At 41.7% G+C, this 17,945-nt stretch overlaps 3 protein-coding genes across 3 annotated transcripts; 2 read left to right on the forward strand and 1 right to left on the reverse strand.

The window, feature by feature from the left end:
• Positions 1–787: 787 nt before the first annotated feature.
• On the forward strand, positions 788–9,716 carry LOC119723655 (transmembrane protein 256 homolog). The gene is made up of 4 exons (XM_038194434.1): positions 788–903; positions 1,544–1,581; positions 4,355–4,435; positions 8,088–9,716. Exons 1-4 carry the CDS (start codon positions 804–806, stop codon positions 8,229–8,231), a joined length of 363 nt encoding a protein of 120 aa, XP_038050362.1. The 5' UTR covers positions 788–803; the 3' UTR covers positions 8,232–9,716.
• Positions 9,717–10,350: 634 nt separating this feature from the next.
• LOC119723997 (vesicular acetylcholine transporter unc-17-like) lies at positions 10,351–11,721 on the reverse strand. Its single transcript, XM_038194918.1, has one exon. The coding sequence runs from the start codon at positions 11,719–11,721 to the stop codon at positions 10,351–10,353; it is 1,371 nt and encodes a 456-aa protein (XP_038050846.1).
• Positions 11,722–16,324: 4,603 nt separating this feature from the next.
• LOC119723998 (probable G-protein coupled receptor No9) lies at positions 16,325–17,539 on the forward strand. The gene has a single exon (XM_038194919.1). It carries the CDS (start codon positions 16,325–16,327, stop codon positions 17,537–17,539), a length of 1,215 nt encoding a protein of 404 aa, XP_038050847.1.
• Positions 17,540–17,945: the final 406 nt, after the last annotated feature.

A 17,945-nucleotide genomic window follows, 5' to 3' on the forward strand; every position in this document is an offset into this window, starting at 1 on the left:
TGAGTCTCTGCGCTTTTCATCTTAGTATTGGCCCTATGATGCAACAGCAATTCAAATTCCGCAACTTTGCCGCTAGTAATTCGAAAGTTTTAAAAGCAATGAATCAGTAACTCAACGTGCACGGGATGATTTTGTTTTCGGTCGACGTCTCATTCAAAGTTAACAACTCTTGTAAAAAACGGGGCCGGTGAATACAGCTTATAGGGCTTAAACTAATTCCGCTTGGTTTTGAGAGTGAAAGGTCACGACTCCCCCCCCCCGTCCAAAAAAGGCCAGGCGTATTTCTGACGGCAAATCTGATATCTTGTCAGGGCCCGGGCCCATGGCGTGACAGGTAGCAGCATAAAGGTAGCCAACACAATAAAGATGTTTGTTTTGCTGTATTTACCCCCACTGTATGCCCTTGGTGGTAGCTACCGGTAACTTTACATTACCTTAGTATTATCCAGAGGGTGTGTGTTTAGTAGATTTGTTACCTGTACAAGTTAGTATAACACATGACTTTTATTGTCGATGGATAGATTTACAGCCCGTCAACGGGACCATTAAATCACTTCTATGTGCTAATAAAGGACAGTTTTATGATACCAAACTTTTCATCAAAGTTGTATAAAAAGTCTTGCCCCTAGTGCCCCCTTTGTATGGCCCCTCCCCCCCCCCCATTTCGCACCACTGACACTATGGGGTGGGTGTCCTTGCCCCTCTCAAAGAAAATTGTGTTGATGGCGCTGCATGCAGCGTTTACGTTGTGCCTAAACTAAAATAGACCACTCGATTGAGGGCGCTCTATCTGCAAAACAAATATGGCGTCGTCCGGTAGTCGTGCTGCGGGTTCCTTGTTCTTACGTTTGGCCGGATTGTCGGGTGCTTCTGCTGTAGGATTGGGAGCCTACGGCACACATGGTAACTCCCAGCAATAAAACGTTTCAAGAAATTTGACTTTTGGGGGCCTAACCCCTAGCTCAAGTGTGGAACAAAACAATTGGGGAAGAACGCGTAATAAGTTACATTATTAATTATTAACCATGTTATGAAATAATTATCCTTCGGGAAATTTGAATATTTTGTCTGAATTAGAGTCAAGTCCGTTTGCAAATACACACAATAAGGACCACAGACATTGACGGGCAACACTTTACAACGGACCATCTTTTATCTGCCTCTATCGGCTGATTTGTCGGACCTGCTGGGGAAGTACTTGGTACAATATTAGTTATCCCGCGAGCGCGAGTGGAACACGGAATATTATCTTCAAGCAAACTTGAATCCTCGATCCTGATTGGTCGATCCATGGCAATAAGCCGTGCTACATGGTTATACGTAGCACGGCTTGTTGCCATGGATCGATCAATCAGGATCGAGGATTCAAGTTTACTTGAAGATAACACTTCTAGTCGGAGCTAAGATTTTACTAAAGTGGATTATTAAAAGTTATCAATAAAACTCATGGGTACGCCTGGAGGCATAATTATATACGTAGTTAGACATACATACTCGTACCTCCACGGTGCACTCCAAACGTATTTTTTTTTATTCGTTTTAGTGTTGAAGCCTAAGGCTGGTATTGAACACGAAAAGCAGGTATGTGCTTATTGTCATTCACACCCTCAAGTTAATTAAAAGAAAGTTTCTAACGGAAACTCGTCATTAAAGAAACATTTCACTCAAACAGCTTTGGCCAACAAAGTGGGGCTGCAAGGCAGACAAGATATGGTTGTTGCTGTACCTTGGAACTATTTAATACTTTTTTGCTCAATGAATTAACTTGAATTGACGCAGTCCTTATTTGGAAAACCAGTAAAACCTCGATGTATCTTTGGAAAGGGTGTTTTCGAGAAAACCTGGGCCCTACCAAAATTTTGGGGGTATTGCCTTTTTCTTATTCTCAATCAATTTCATTCAAACTGTTTTCAATTTCGACGTTATTAGACCATTAAAAAAAATCTTTCAACATATTAATTTGCCAGTTAAAGGACGTTTTATAAAGATACAGCAGACATATTCCTTGAATGAAAATGTATCTTGACTTTATACTAAAATGATGTATTCCTTTAGAACTTGTCCTGAGATTTTAGATAAAGTGTTACCAATTTAAAGTTATTGCAGTATTAAAATCTACGGCCTTCCGTTCCACAATTTGGCGAGAACCATGCCATGTATGATGTACGTCTTAGAAACACATAACGTAGAAGATGATTTTTTTTTAAAAGAAGCTTTGTATCTTACAGATATGGCACATTAGGTGTTACTAAAGTAACGGATACATCGTTTCACTGCGTTAGGAAATATTGACAATGTGCGTATATTATTATGTATGTTCGACATATTCTAACAAATTATAAATACGCACAGACAGTCCCGTTTTTACTCTAGACACATTATGAACATCTTCACCCCTTAAAAATTCATTAAAAGTCCATTTCTCCGTGAAAAGATCTTTAAGAGACGTTTCACAGACATTTACATGGGGCTTATATAGGACTAATCCTGCAAGGGTATTTTCACGGTTTTTTAATGACCCTGACCACTGAGGATTATCATTGGTTATACATACCGGTACACTGGGTCTATCTCCATGGGTAAACAAAGGACCTTCTTAAGGGTGTTTTCACGGACTCCTAATCTGGCTTAATATGTTGAAAAATCCGTGAAAATTTAGTTAACAGTAATTTCAAGGGAAAATGGCTCTTTAACGAATTTTTAAGGGATGAAGATGTTCATATTGGAATTTCTAAGCGGTACGTGTACCTTTTAACTTGAAACTTGCACAAATGAAAAGAGCGCCCTCATTTTACCCAGGTTAAACAAATACCAAATTTGTCAAAAATGTGAGATACTGTACATCGTTTCTCAAAATTTGGGCCGAGCAGTAGCTTAACCGAGCTAAACATCTCCGTACAGCAACAGTAGATGGGGCTGTCTCATTAACCACTGTGGGCCTCCATTGTGTGTTATATTTAGCGAAGGGGTAATCAGTTTTTGCTGAATATCATTTACCATGTAGGGCCTACATTAGTGTATACTATTTTCCGTGTATGGCCTACATTAGGGTATACTATTTTCCATGTAGGGCCTACATTAGGGTATACTATTTTCCGTGTAGGGCCTACATTAGGGTATACTATTTTCCATGTAGGGCCTACATTATGGTATACTATTTACCATGTAGGGCTTACATTAGGGTATACTATTTTCCATGTAGGGCCTACATTAGGGTACACTAATTACCATGTAGGGCCTACATTAGGGTATACTATTTTCCATGTAGGGCCTACATTAGGGTATACTATTTTCCATGTAGGGCCTACATTAGGGTATACTATTTTCCATGTAGGGCCTACATTAGGGTATACTATTTACCATGTAGGGACTGCAATAGGGTATACTATTTTCCATGTAGGGCCTACATTAGGGTACACTAATTACCATGTAGGGCCTACATTAGGGTATACTATTTTCCATGTAGGGCCTACATTAGGGTATACTATTTTCCATGTAGGGCCTACATTAGGGTATACTATTTACCATGTAGGGCCTACATTAGGGTATACTATTTACCATGTAGGGCCTACATTAAGGTATACTATTTTCCATGTAGGGCCTACATTAGGGTATATTTGCTGGGAAACCCCCAAAAAACTCAGCACAGTGGACATATTTTCAATACAGCGGAACTTATAATGCATGTATGTTGAAATTAGCAAAAGATAATTATGATTGAAACGAGGTTGCAAGGCATTTTTTTTTGCGTTGAGCTTCAATAAAAGGAAACATCGTGTGGAAACCTTGGCAACCATGAGGCGTTTATTCGGCCGGTCTCTGATTTCATAGCGGCTTGGCGATAAATCACTGGAAACGTGAGCTGACAATAGACACGAGAGTTAGCTTAGTGAATTCAATCAATCAAAACAGGTGTAGTGTGGTCTTTGATGTCAGCACGGTAAAGCAACATAACCTCGATTATTAACGGTGCCTGTGATCACTTCATTTTGTTGTCGAAAGCGGTTTCTTGCAAGGGAAATTACGAATTTCGAATTATTTTTTTCGGCCTTTGCGAAGCAATGTTTTTCTCCGTTTCCGTTATACGTGCTGGGCCTGTGACTCTGTGTAATATAGAATGTAAGTGTGTCACTTTTGGTATACACAAAACACGAATTACCAATTTATTTTTCTTATTCAGGCACTGAGTTCCCTAAGCTCCATTGACCAAAGATTTGAACTTTGGGACGATGTGTGCGAGTATTCCCATTGCTTGCAATTTGTTTCCCACAAACCCTTGACATGGAAGTTGTTTTAGGTATTTCGGCGACCAAGTTTGTTTTTATCAAATTATGGTATTTTGTTTGCCGGACAGGTGTTTGATTCAGCCAACAAGTACCAGTTCCTGCACACATTGGCCCTGCTTGCAGTTCCGCTCACTAAGCGCCCCATGTTGGTGAGTAACACTATGACAGAAGCAGTGCGGAGCGACACCAAACGTTTACCACAGAGAGGCCATTTTTGTTTTGCAGCGCAGATGGGAAACATTCGACGCAATTATCTGCGCCAACACCTTTTTGCCCCTAGTCGGAAACGTTTACTTTTATTGAATAACAATGAATTCATTTTCGCGACTTCTCTAAAAAAGTGTGTGTTTATGAGGTACTGCACCTAGGTCCTACTGGAAGGACGGACGATGTAATTGCAGGATAATTCTTTGTTGACCTTTCAGTTCGCCCCCCCCCCCCCCAGTATCCCCTAGCAAACGCTTAGTGAATTGCTCTCAAATTCAAATATTTCAGACTCATTTTTTTATTACCCCCTTCATTTTATTCAGCCCTATTTCCCTTGCAGTCTTTTCATCAAGTTTTAACATATTTTAGAGTTGTGTTCACAAAATAAGCCTTTTACATGAGCGTGTATCAAAAAGAGGAAACCCTTATATAAATGTAAATTATACAAATAATCCAAAAAACTATTTTCAAATAAGTTAAAGATCATGTAAAACGCCAATGTGTCCTCTTTGCAATGATACCTTGATTGTGTGTTTGTGGCGACGGATGACTGAGCATTCGTTGTTATTGAACCTGCACTGGGCCAAGTTTGTGTAAAAGGGTTACTGGTATTCTGGGCATGTGGAACGGTTTAATTTAAAGAAAGAAGACATCCTTTTGTTTAAAACAAATTATTCAATTTAACTCAGTGATTTAACCACTCTCATTGGTGCAGTCCACCCATCAGGGCCCAATGCCTTCAACGTGGCCACCACCTCTTTCCACACCGTCATTTCAACCTTTGCATAACAAACCAGCCAGCAATCTTTATAGCCAGGTGAAACTTGGCCAATTACAGGTTTGAATTGAACCCTTGGCAGAATAACAACGGATGCTTAGTCCTCCGTTGCCACAGACACACAATCAAGATGTCATTGGAAAGAAGACACAGTGGCGTTTCACATGATCTTTAACCTATTTGAAAATATTGTTGAGATATTTTTGTATAATTCCCATTTACATCTGGATTTCCTTGTTTTTGTATTCACCCTGTGTAACTTCAGTTTAACCATTAACTGTTTACGAGTAACCATTAACGTATTTAATTAAACGGCCACGTACGAGCTTCTTTCGTCTCCCCAAAACCGCACAATTCCTCATTGCTCGGCTTCTGAAATGCCATCGTTGGGAAAACACAGTCCCTGAAATGCTTGAGACTGTTTACGCTTGTCGCAGATTCGAAAGCACATTTCATGACGTTAACGATGGGTGTTGACACGGTGTTGGTTTTCCCCGTTATACCCTACTAAACAAATTCGTCTGTGGTCAATTTACCGCGTTGGAAAAACATTTTTTTTTGTTCTTCAAATACTGCTCCAAGTTTATCATATTTAGTTAGTCCGCATTTTCTCGCCATCGATTACACACCTGTGAACGGGTACAAGCCAGCTGGACTGATTCCCTGTCATGACCTTACAATTCCTCGGCGTCTATAAATTGTACGTTTCCGCATAGTTACGGAAAAGCCTTTCTTTTTGTTCTCATTTTTTCCCTTCTTTTTGTCGCCTAAATCCCATAGACTTTGTACACATTTGGCATTAATCTTTGCCATACATCATTCAAAGTTACCACAGGCAATAGCCCCTATAGCAAAGTTGTGTCCCGAAGAGTGACGTCATGGTTCACGTGACGTCATTTTATATGTGCATATTGTAAGTCCTATATCTACAGAACTGTCAGTCCGATTGGGTTGAAACTTGGTATGTGAGTAGACCGGGATGTGTTATAGGTAAAAATTGAGGTGACGTTATCATGACGTCATCGTGTGATTTTATATGAATTTTTGGATTTTTGACCTTTAAGCCATATCTCACGAACGCAACATGCAAAATTCAAAAATCTTTTCGTATTGTGTTTGTTAGGTAATAGGTATATTGAAAAATGTGTGACGTCATCATAACGTCATCAAAAATGTGATTTTTAAAAACACATAAAGGGAAGGTCTGATCGCCATGAAACTTGGTAGATAGCTAGATAATGGTACTAGTATGCAAATTCCGAAAAGATGTCACCATAACGTCATTGTTGATTTTTATGATTTTTTCATAGGGATTTACAGTTTTATTCTGCTTCCAAAATAAAGCACTTCTTTTCACTGGATTGACTTCAACCTTAGTACAAACTAAGACCACAATGCAAAAATGAGCACTGACAAGTGTAATCAAGATGAATGTTTGAACACAAACATTATAATGTACATCACTGCACCTTGGCAAAAAAAGCATAAAGTCATACAAAAAATATGCGGAAAAGCCCTAGGTTCTGTTTTCAAACAGACATAGACCTCTAGTTTGTGCTTGTTATGTTTTAAATGTGGACACCATACCATCTGGCTAAAACTCCATTAAAGACAAACAAAAATAACCCTGTATAATTTATGTTCCAGGTATTTTAACGTCCATACGGTATACGTTTTGAGATTTGTATGCGATGCATCAACACTATATAAAATAACTAAATATCAATTTTAGTGCACGACCAAATGGAACAGTAATATGGCAGCAATATGTGCTATCACGGAAGTCCCTGGTATCGATTTGGGTTGCTCTATCGTAGTAAAATGAAACGTGTTATATTTGTGATTGAGAACATTAACACTCGGCCCTTTGGGTTGAAGTCCATGTAATATCTATGTATTTAGGGTCTCTGCTCAATTGCGAAATATCGGGGAGTGGCATTTGTGTACACAGTTGCCCTAATTGACATGTATACATTTGGCCCCATACTTCTACAATCGTGGGGAAAGGTGATATACCATGGGCAGGGACGGTATTCTGAGAGGTACCAGATGTATCAAATCGACGTATCGGTCAACATGATGATGTGACCGACAACTGGAGTATAGTAATCGTTAGAAATGGTACGCGCACGTACGGAATACGTATGCGGCTCAAAAAAATAGTTGCTTTCTAAATCACGCCGTTTTGTCGTGGTTTATTTCATCGTGCACATTATGGGCAATGCGTATCTAACATAAAAAAATGTTAAGATATAAATGTGGGTTTGGCGAAATGACTCCACACAAGTTTCCCAGCTAAATTTTCCGAGCTGCATACATATCTCGTACGCGCCACATTTCTAATGACATGTGGTTTGAGGTATGCATGCTGGGGAAAAACCCATTAACTTCGGGGAATATGGTGGATTGATTGTGTGAAGTGGTTCTCTCAAGGAGTGGCACTGAGAAGTACTGTAATGCATTAAATCAGCGGTATACACCTTTTTTGGGGAAAATAAAGTTCAGATTTAGACACATTGGGTTAAAATCTACAGGTATGGGATAATTATTGAGGGGGGGGGGGGGAGAGACCATTCCGTTGGTGTTCCGTTGGGGGATCCCCCCCCAAAAAAAAACCCAACTAACCCAATCCCCCGGGGTCGCCGCCCATGCACAATTCGATGTTTTGGTAAAAAAAAAACATCCCAGCCCCAACCCCCTCCCCCCCCCCCCAAAAAAAAAACCAACCCCACACACGATATTTTGTTTACATAGCATACATTGTATTCGAATCTTTAAATATGAAATCGTTACCAAGATATTCTTTCGTTTTTTAGGTTGGCTCCTTGATGGTCTCTGGGATGACCTTGTTCTGTGTCCCGTGTTATTACTATGCAATGACCAGCGACCCCGCCCTGGTGCCGGTGGCACCATACGGAGGCACCATACTGATTGTAGCCTGGGCTGCGATGGCCTTGTGAGTTTTCAAATGCAGATAGGCCGTCTTTCATGTCGAATGAAACATTCTAAAACTTTAGCTTTAGAAACTCACCAAGCGAAACACTATCCAAAATTTGTGAGACGAGGGGGTGTTTTTATTCTTGTGACTGCACGTTTTGGGGTAATTTGTAATTGTTAAGAAAGATCTTTAAGTGAGATTTATTGACCAAAGTTTTCTTGCGCCAGTACAAGTCATATACAGAGCTACAAGTTCAACGTATATTTAACTTCACTTGATATCCTAGTTTGAATTTTAGATTCGGGAAAATGGGAACAAAAAATACCTTTTGAGACTGTATAATTAATTATATCTATAATTGAATTTCAAATGCAGCAATATATATATTTTAATCACCAGATGCTAGGGAATATAAATTTTAGCCGACTACAATAATTTTGTCCGGAAACAAAAAGGACGGAAGTTACTGATAGAGGCACTATAGTGACGAATTTGTATTCGCTTAAGATGTTTTATTTCAGTACTTCAAAGACATAATAATATCGGGATTATCTCTTAGAGAACTCCCGCCGAGATCCGTATTCGAAGGGTTGGAAAAGCTAAAATAAATGAATAAATAACTTGAAATCGTAAAAGTATTGAAAGGCCTGGTGTTCGGTCTTAAGTAGCTCTTGAGGAAGATGCTGCCTTTATTGAAACGACATACACTCAATACTTAATACACACCCACACAATCGAGATTCCGAAGTCGGAACAAAAGGAACAAGCAGAGCACAATTTAGTCATTTTATTAATTTTAGTGTAACTCACGCGTATTATAGGTTATTTTTATACATCGCAGTATGTAAAGATTTCAAATTACTAATTACTAATTAAGTATGATTTAGTATACGGTTGCAGCCATACAAATAATTATTGTTTATTTATATCATCATATACAAGCTTGTAATAGCCGTAAAATACAAAAGGATGATTATGCTACATTTTCAATGTATGTGGCATGGTAGTTAGTAGAATTATATATGCATTCCTTACTAAAATTTCACAGTGACCTTGAATTTTGATACAGTATAATTTTTAGTCAGTTGTTAAAATATGATTGAAAGCTGTTGAAGGAAAACTGTATGCGTACATTATTAGATTTCCTGGACCTTTTTATTATTATCCGGTTATTGTTGGCGCATTGAGCGAAATTATGGAAAAATTTAATCCGTTTGTGTTTTATCCTCCAAAATTGATGCTTTTTTCAGTTTAAAAAGGTGACTTTTTAAATTTTTATTTAGTATTAATAGTGTATGCAAGAAATTGATTTTGTTTTTAACATTTAAAGTGTTATTTAAAAAACAAAAACAAATATTTGGGGTGGAGTGGGGGACAAATAGGGTACTTCAATGTGCAGACAAAATGTTATTCATTCGGTAGCTAATGTACGTGTGTATGTTTTTCATATCATTTTGACTCTAAATTTATATTTTGGTAAATAACATATATTTACGATTCAAAAGTTTTTCTGTATTCCAATTGATCGTTTATTTTCTGGCTACTGTTTCTACTTGTCAGTATCAGTACAATTTACATTGTCAATATTGCCATCCTGATAGTTATCATTTTATATATACGCGGAATTATTATTAATCCTTTAAAAGGAGAAATTGTCCTGGTATATACTATCATCGTTATTGACCTTTTTATCACAGATCTCTCCAGTGATCTCCATTATGGAGATCAATGGATCTCTCTCATAGGACGCCATCTTTGTAGGAAAATTACAACTGCGCGCGTATTCAACGCCATCAGGTGCGTGTGCACGCAGTGTGCAAAATGACAAAATGTTCTGAACATGCGCGCGTGTTGCTAGCTGCAGTCTTTTTATTCTATATCTATGGCTGCAGTTTGCAGTTGCCACAGGGCTCGAAAGTTCTTCGAAATTAGGCGCAGCCGATTCGCGTCACGAAAATTTGACGCCCAAAATGCCGATGCACTTTGGCAAACTGTAGGAAGTGACGTCATTTGAGAGAGACTATCAAACATGTATTGTGCAAGAGTTCGACGTAAAGAAGTGTTTGTTTTTTTGTACAACATTCATAAAACAACCAAAATAAGCCATAACATTAAACATATCCCTTCATTATTTTAAATGATTAATCATTCGGCTGCTGAATTACTTCCTCATAAGGCAATGGAGGGCCTTCGGTCACTATCTGATACTCGGGATATTCCTTAGGAAAACAGTCCATGAAATTGGGTCCTTGCTTGGAGTCAAGCGTCTGTAAGATCATTGTGAGTAGGGAACTGGCAATGCAAGCTACTCCGATGATACAGATGACGCAAACGGATCCAAACAGGTAGGAGGCAAGGAGGGGTCCAACGAGAAAGGAAGCCGCCCAGCCTACGTTGAGCACGGAAAAGACTAGACCGTAGGCTTGGGGATAGCGGCTGTTGGCGATGGTAGAACACATCAGGAGGAGGGTGAAACGCGCAGCAGTGGCGCCGAGGAAATGAGCGCACAGGCTGGCACCGGCTAGAACGATGCTCGGTGAGAAGCTGACAAGAAGCAAAGGTACTCCCGCCGTACAGAGAGATGTCAAGCAGAAGATCCAGGATCGGTGCCGGAGAGTGGGTAGGATCTGAGCGCTGGCGAGGCTGGCTGTGATCGTTGCCACCCCGCAGAGCCCAAGAATGACACCTGTGGATTCCGGACCCGCCCCGAAGGCAGATTTCATCCACACGGCAAAGGATGGTTCCAAGGAAGACTGGCCAAGATTTGAAACCACGAAGCAGGTTGCAACGACCATAAGCTGGACATCGCAGATCACCCTCCATTGAACAGCTGAAGACGGGTTTTGCTTGCATTCGCTCCCTTCCTTCGATTCGTCTTTTGAATGGAAATTGTCAGTTCTGAATGTTATCAATACGCCGATGATGAGTAGCAAAGAGATGGGTAGAAACAGGAGGAACACTCGATACTTCAAATATCTGTACAGTTCTCCAATGAAAAGTCCCGCAAAGAAATTGTATGCCATTTTGAACATGGCTATGGCCATCACGTTGGCGCACTCTGGCGATGCCTCTGCATATACATCTCTAATACGAGCCATTGCTATGGTTTGTGTAAAGGCACTCACTACACCTTGAAGAACACGATTGATTGAAACAATCACAATCGATGTGCCTAGAAGTCCAAACAGAAGACATTTCAATATTCCAACCAGAAGCCCAGCCAAAATGACCACATCAAACCCAAACCGGTCGGCTGCCATACCAGCAATTGGCGATAAACCAATCTCTGCAATTCCAGTAGAAAGGAAAATGGCATCAATTGCGAAACTGGCCCTTGTTTCTTCGTCTCCACTGGTGTGTGATCGGTTTGTGGTGAGGGGGACGTCGGTAGTTGCCCAAGCCCACTCGGAAACAATCGGCACGACGGCTCCGTGCAAGCAGCTGTCCAGATACAGCGCCCCAATGCTCGAGACAATCCTCAGCCACTTCGTCCTCCTCGAAATTTCGGCCATAGTATGGAACTAAGATCAAAACTGTTCTGACGATCTCGAGACGACTTGTTCGGCTGACTTGAAGAGAAGCCAAGGCAAGTAGAACATAAAGCCTGTCACAGCGAATGGTGTAAACGTCACGATCGGTTAGGTACATCGGCGACAAACCTCCTTGTCAATTTTCCTTTACCCAAATGGTTTGTTGGATCTGGAAGGTAACAATGAAAAAAAAAAGCTGCCTGCAAACGAGGCATTATTGAGGGCGTAACCTCTCCCCGTATTTTCCCTTTTTTGACCTGATTTTTTTACACACAACTTGCAGTGAAATTCCTACAACAGCTGTATATCTTTTGCGCTGGCCGAATAAGCTCAAAGTCATTTTTAGTTTTCCTCAGTTCTGCCATATAGTGACCGTGGCATTGTAAGTTCCATTGCCCATTTAATTGTGTAAAGTTCTGCAGACTGGACAGGCCATTCCATTCTACACGCCAGTGAACCAGAAGCACACGCTTGCACCACGGATCCCACACAGAAAAATGGCTGCAAATGGTTGGATGACGTCGAGATTTACCCAGGTGTGATTGGACACTCCACCAGTGTTGTAGTACTCTTACTCGGTACTCGTACTCGAGTACTACTCGAGTACTTTTTTGGAGTACTCGTACTCGTACTCGAATGTCAAAGTACTCGTACTCGTACTCGAATGTCAAAGTACTCGCACTCGAAATGACGGTACTCGTACTCGGGCAGCAAAGTACTCGTACTCGAATAGCAGTACTCGGGGGGGGGGGGGAAATGTTATAGCTTCACTTATACGGCCTTATTTTTATCGATACTTTCAGTTTGAAATGGTTGATTGGCTTGTTGAGAAATCGAGATTTCCTGATTTTCGAAATTTCTTCTATGCAAGTCCAGACAAACACATTTAACAGCTAGCCGTGAGTGGGTCTGTATAACGGTCTGACTGGGCCTGGGCCAATTACGCACAATGATTTGCCGTATGGCCGTATTCGGAAATGCCAGTACTCGTACTCGTACTCGGAAGTACAAGTACTCGTACTCGTACTCGGAAGTACAAGTACTCGTACTCGTACTCGGAAGTACAAGTACTCGTACTCGGAGACCCGTTCTTGTACTCGGAGGTACAAGTACTCGTACTCGTACTCGGCAACCTAAGTATTCGGCAGTACTCGGTACTCGGAAAAAGTACTCGACTACAACTACACTGCACTCCACATATTAGCCCCGCCTACGCTTGTCTGTATTCGCATATGAGATCGTGCGCTGGAAATCTAGAGAAAAAAATCCCGCAACGTGTAGGTATGTGTTAGTACTGTCTCGCCAGTACAGCTCGCAAACTATATGCAAGTTTCCATTTCTACACTGCATAGGGTTGTAAATACTGAACAGCAATGCCTCTTTCTTTATTGATATTTGCCAGAGACACTTTCGAATTCAGCAAAAATCGAAGCTCAATCACCTCGGAATTGCACATTATTTGGTGGCGCGGCATATTCCCATTTTGCAATAGGCTGGTTGCGCGCAACCATTACCGTTGTGATTTTGAATTCACGAGGCTGGATTCAGACCTATGCATGAACGAATGATCGAACGTGAACGAATGCGTGAACGAATGATCGCACTGCACGTTGTGAATAATAGCACCAATTACACGATAAAAATCCATTCCTAGCCAATTGCGGTATCGAATCAGGATACAGGAAGAAAGTTTCCTATCAAGGGCTTACTATTTGAAACGAGGTTGGAAATAAAGTGAGCACCGGCCGGGGGGACGAGGTTGCTACTACCTGTCCCATATTTGAAGTCCAAATGACAATGGGACAGGGAAAACCAGACCAGTCCCGCCCAATAATGCTTTGACCAATCACAGCCTAGGATAATGTCCGACATGCGTGCACAAAAGTCTGACATGCGGGCACGCGCGTATGATGCGCACGGCTGGAATATGCAGTGTGGCATTGAAGGGCCGGTGTAGCATGAATTTAGGTCTAATGAAATACGGGCTCATTGGTGGTATTTCGCATGCTCATGCATAGATAATTAGGAGAGGGACCGGTCACGTGAGAGGGCTTAACCAATAAAAGGGAAAAAGAGTCTGATTTTCATAATGGCGCGCGCGCCCTTTGTTGCCCTACGCGCACAGTGGGCAGGGCTTACTGATTCGGTTTATTTACGTAAGGCATCATCCTATAGTGGACCATCGTATCATTCACTGCCCCTCGTCGACACTCAGCCGAGCGTTTTTGTAAGCGAAGACAGCCCAACGGACGGGGCTGAGCGCGGCAGCGGATCATTCATGTCACTCTCAAAGTGCGTTAAAAGTGTTTGCTCGGAAGCGCTCCGCCAGCATGGTTTACGCAAGAGAGTTGACTCTTTGGTAATCGATGTACAGTACACTTCCTTGATTGCTGGAGCATTTAGTCCACATACCAATTCAAGTGTTTGGGTAATGGCCGAGAAAGGTTGCCGTTTGCTCAGTAACCTTTTATCAAAATCCTTGTTTAATTCTCCGGGATGCAATCCTGGTGTGCTTCGTCGATCCGCAGTGGATCATTTTCCAGCTTTTAGATTATCTAACTGTAGGGTCAAGGTAATAAGACAGTTGGATTTACGGTATCACCATTATGTGACAAATCTCTTTTGTGAGTTTGTAAGGTTTTGAAAAGAACCGAGGAAGACCTCAACGTTTCGGACAGTATGCTCTGCCCGTCGTCAGGAGACTGAAGGGATTCCAACTATGAAGGGAGGACATGTAGTGTGACTGAAAACAGTGAAGCGCATGAAGAATGCAACAGTGGAGTCCTGAGCAGGGGATAAAAGTACATGTGCGCCAACGCAAATTCTCAACACTCTGTAGATTGAAACAATGTAGTTACCAACCAACTGAACTTGTCGGGCGCCTGTCTATACACTTGAAACAATGTTTTGTCTGTAGACCCAGTTTCCTTGTTTTTCCCTGTACAAAATTGAACTATTTTTACGAGCTTATACAGATCTGTGGATAACATCATCAAAATGTGCATCACAAACAAAGCCAAAGTCCCGTCCAAATTAGAGAAATAAGGCTTCATCTTAGCAACGTTGATTGGTAAAATTTGAAATTAACCTCATCCACGTCTCTCCACGTAAACACGGTTCCCTATTACATGTAATCGTATTTCTCGATTGAGTATCCCAAGCACGATCTTATTCACCCGGGAATTGACAAACATACTAGTGACACATTGCCGACGTAACCTTTAAGGAAAAAAAGGCAGGTGGATATAAGATCGCCAATGTCTTTCTCGAATACGTCATTAGGGTCGAGAGAAAACAGCACATGGATGGCAATTATCGTCTTCTATTTCGCCCCATGATCGAATCTCTTCTTCATCCGCGGACAAGGAGGATTTCTAATCACACAGAGAAAGTGTTACTCGGCAACGCATCTTAGATGGGGCCGCGTCAAGCACGTAGCGGGAGAAAGAGTTCAATTTCCAAGCCATCGTACCCCGGTCCGACGGAAACTGCACGTTCTGTGTGCTCTTCTCTCTTGTGAGATATTTATCAGCGCCCAAACACTCAATAATGCCCAATCATTCTTGACAGCTCCATCTGATTATATTTGGTTCCTTTTTCCCCTTTCTCCCCCTCTCAATTGTTCGGAGAAGACGGATTGGCATGGATATAGTGACGGCTGTTTTCTGAAGAAGAGCTTTATAAACAAACACATTTCAAAGATGAACGAAATTTTACAAACCAATCTAAAAAAATTAACTTTCAATACAAAATGTGATTCTGCAAATTGTTGATACCACGTGAACAAAATTAATGATTAATTTCCCATACCTAAAGTAAAAAAATGCACAACTCATTGTTTTCATGTTTTCAATCAAATTTGATGGACTTTATGTTGCTGACAGTTTTTACAGTTACTTTTGCATAACATTGTTCAGGTAGCTGTTTTGATTTTTTGTTTGCAGCGCATATAAGGCCAAGTAAAAGAAATGGATTCTCGTCCGGTTTTTTTTTTTTTTTTAGAGGGAGGAAGGGTCCCTTTTGTTTTCTTTTTCAAGATGGCGGATTTTCCTAGTCGGGCTCCCTGACCCAACAATTCCCCGACGCTCTGACGTCTAAATTGTAGGTCAGGTAACCGTAAGATTCATCAGAAATAGTCAGAATCTTTTGGTCTGGGAGCCAGACTAGGATTTTCCAAGATGGACTCTTCCATTTTCTTGACTCTTTAAAGTTAGCGGATACTGTTGTGTCCAAATGAGCTGTAACAGATTCCAAACTTGCGTACATTGCTACAATTTTGCTGGAAAACAAAAAATAAATATATAAGTAAATAAATTGGAAATGATTGATTAAAAACCAATGATTGAAAAAAAAGAGGCAGCCGGGAAAAATAGGAAGCGGACTTGGCCAAACCAATGTAAATATTTAACTTGCCGAAAAAAAGCTTCCTAACTAGATTCGGCACGAAACAGCCGTACACTGACTAAAGTTCAAGTTCGCCTCTTGGATGTCTTCTCATAATAACCGTACGCTTACAAAAACGCGCACATAGGACATTTAGCGTCAGGCATGCGAATCGCCGAGCTGCTTCGGCAAAATCTCCATCATGTCGCATCACACGGAGATGGCTGGAATTGTTGGAAATTCTACCGGTGGGTTTGAAGATGGCGGGCACGAGGGACCGGGAGACAATCAAGACGACGTTACCAACTATGTGGTCAAATATGTCATGCTAGCTTTCTCCGCGTTCGTGGCTGTGTTCGGCAACGGTGCGACTATAGTGGCGTTTCTCTACGACCGTGGACTGCGGGAGAAGCCCAGCAACATGCTGATCCTCGCTCTATCCTGCTCGGACCTGTGCGTGGGTCTCATCATCACATCGGGCACGCTGGGGACTTTCCTCAGCTCAAACTGGTCTCTGGGAGAGATAGGCTGTCGTATTTTTGTCAGCATTGGCAATCTGATTGTGCCGTTGGGGCCGCTCCTGGTTGCCGCTATCTGCTTTGACCGTTACCTACTTGTTTCCCGGGATTACCCGCGGTACTTGGCCATCCAGACACGCCGCTCAGTCAACCTAACGATCGCCCTGTGCTGGTTGCTGACTGCAGTCCTATGCGTGACGGAGAACATACTCTGGAACCTTAGTCCAGCAGACCCAGACATCGACTACACCATGTATTGCCTGTCTCCCAACACCAACAACCTACAGTACAACCAGTTCAGTAACATCGTCTACGTCCTGATACCATTCACCTTCGTGACGGGGTGCAGCGTGCGATTCCTGGTGCTTCTGAGGAAGAAACTAAGGGGTCACCGACGGGTTGGCCCACGTACCATCAGTGCTCGGGTACGGTGGACCTTGGCCACGCGGCAACACCCTTCCACCGAGTTTCTCTCCCAGATGTCTGTCGGTAAGATCAACGAGCCCTCCACTTTAATCGCTCGCAGGGACGACACGAGCTCGGAAACTCGACTGAGTCCTCCTTTCCACGCCTTTGACTCGCCAGATGTGGACACCCGGTCCCAGCTACTCAGAAGCCGGTATATCCGGCCTACTATCACCGTCATCTGCCTGGTAGCGGCACTAGCCGTATGCTATCTCCCTTATTGCATCTACTTCTTATTTATCGTGTCTTTCTGTCCAACCTGCAGTAGCCCAACCCTTTTTTCCACATTCCACCTGCTGCGGCTCTTCAACTCCTGTCTGGACCCGATACTGTATGCCGCCACGCAGCGTCGCATCAGGGCCTTCTATGGGAAACATCTAAGGCGAATTGGGAGACTTACCCGCTCCGCTATCAGGCAGCGATTTCAAACATGAGCGTGCACCCGATGATTACCATTCCGGACGTAATAGCAAATCAAGATTGAGCTAACTCTGTCGGTACTCAATCCACACTCAGTATATTACTGACTTAACGATTGTTAACACATTCAGCACTCAGATTCTTTTATTTTATTTATACAATGGCAATATATAGTATTTTTTTAAAGTAGAGTATAAAAAAACCATGCAGACTGTGTTTATAATTTGTATGTATTAAGGTTTATTCACGGTAACAATCTCAGATGATAACCAATAGGTGAGTGTATACGAAACAAAAGAATACAAACAAAGGCAGATATAATAGTCGAACTATTTTTTTTCGTTGCATTTAACAAGGATTCATTGATAGAGGGTTGTTAACTTTATCGGCATCGAAAGGCAGTTGTTGAATTAAATTTAA

This window comes from Patiria miniata, unplaced genomic scaffold (assembly GCF_015706575.1).
Source record: "Patiria miniata isolate m_02_andy unplaced genomic scaffold, ASM1570657v1 HiC_scaffold_17, whole genome shotgun sequence".
Taxonomy (NCBI): Eukaryota; Metazoa; Echinodermata; class Asteroidea; order Valvatida; family Asterinidae; genus Patiria; species Patiria miniata.

What these genes read in the sequence shown, in the direction of transcription:
- LOC119723655 (XM_038194434.1), top strand. Translation starts at nt 804, where the DNA reads ATGGCGTCGTCCGGTAGTCGTGCTGCGGGTTCCTTGTTCTTACGTTTG. An exon ending in GGGAGCCTACGGCACACATG is followed by an intron (nt 904 to 1,543) that starts GTAACTCCCAGC and finishes TATTCGTTTTAG; the next exon opens with TGTTGAAGCCTAAGGCTGGT. An exon ending in TCACTAAGCGCCCCATGTTG is followed by an intron (nt 4,436 to 8,087) that starts GTGAGTAACACT and finishes TTCGTTTTTTAG; the next exon opens with GTTGGCTCCTTGATGGTCTC.
- LOC119723997 (XM_038194918.1), bottom strand. Translation starts at nt 11,721, where the DNA reads ATGGCCGAAATTTCGAGGAGGACGAAGTGGCTGAGGATTGTCTCGAGC.
- LOC119723998 (XM_038194919.1), top strand. Translation starts at nt 16,325, where the DNA reads ATGTCGCATCACACGGAGATGGCTGGAATTGTTGGAAATTCTACCGGT.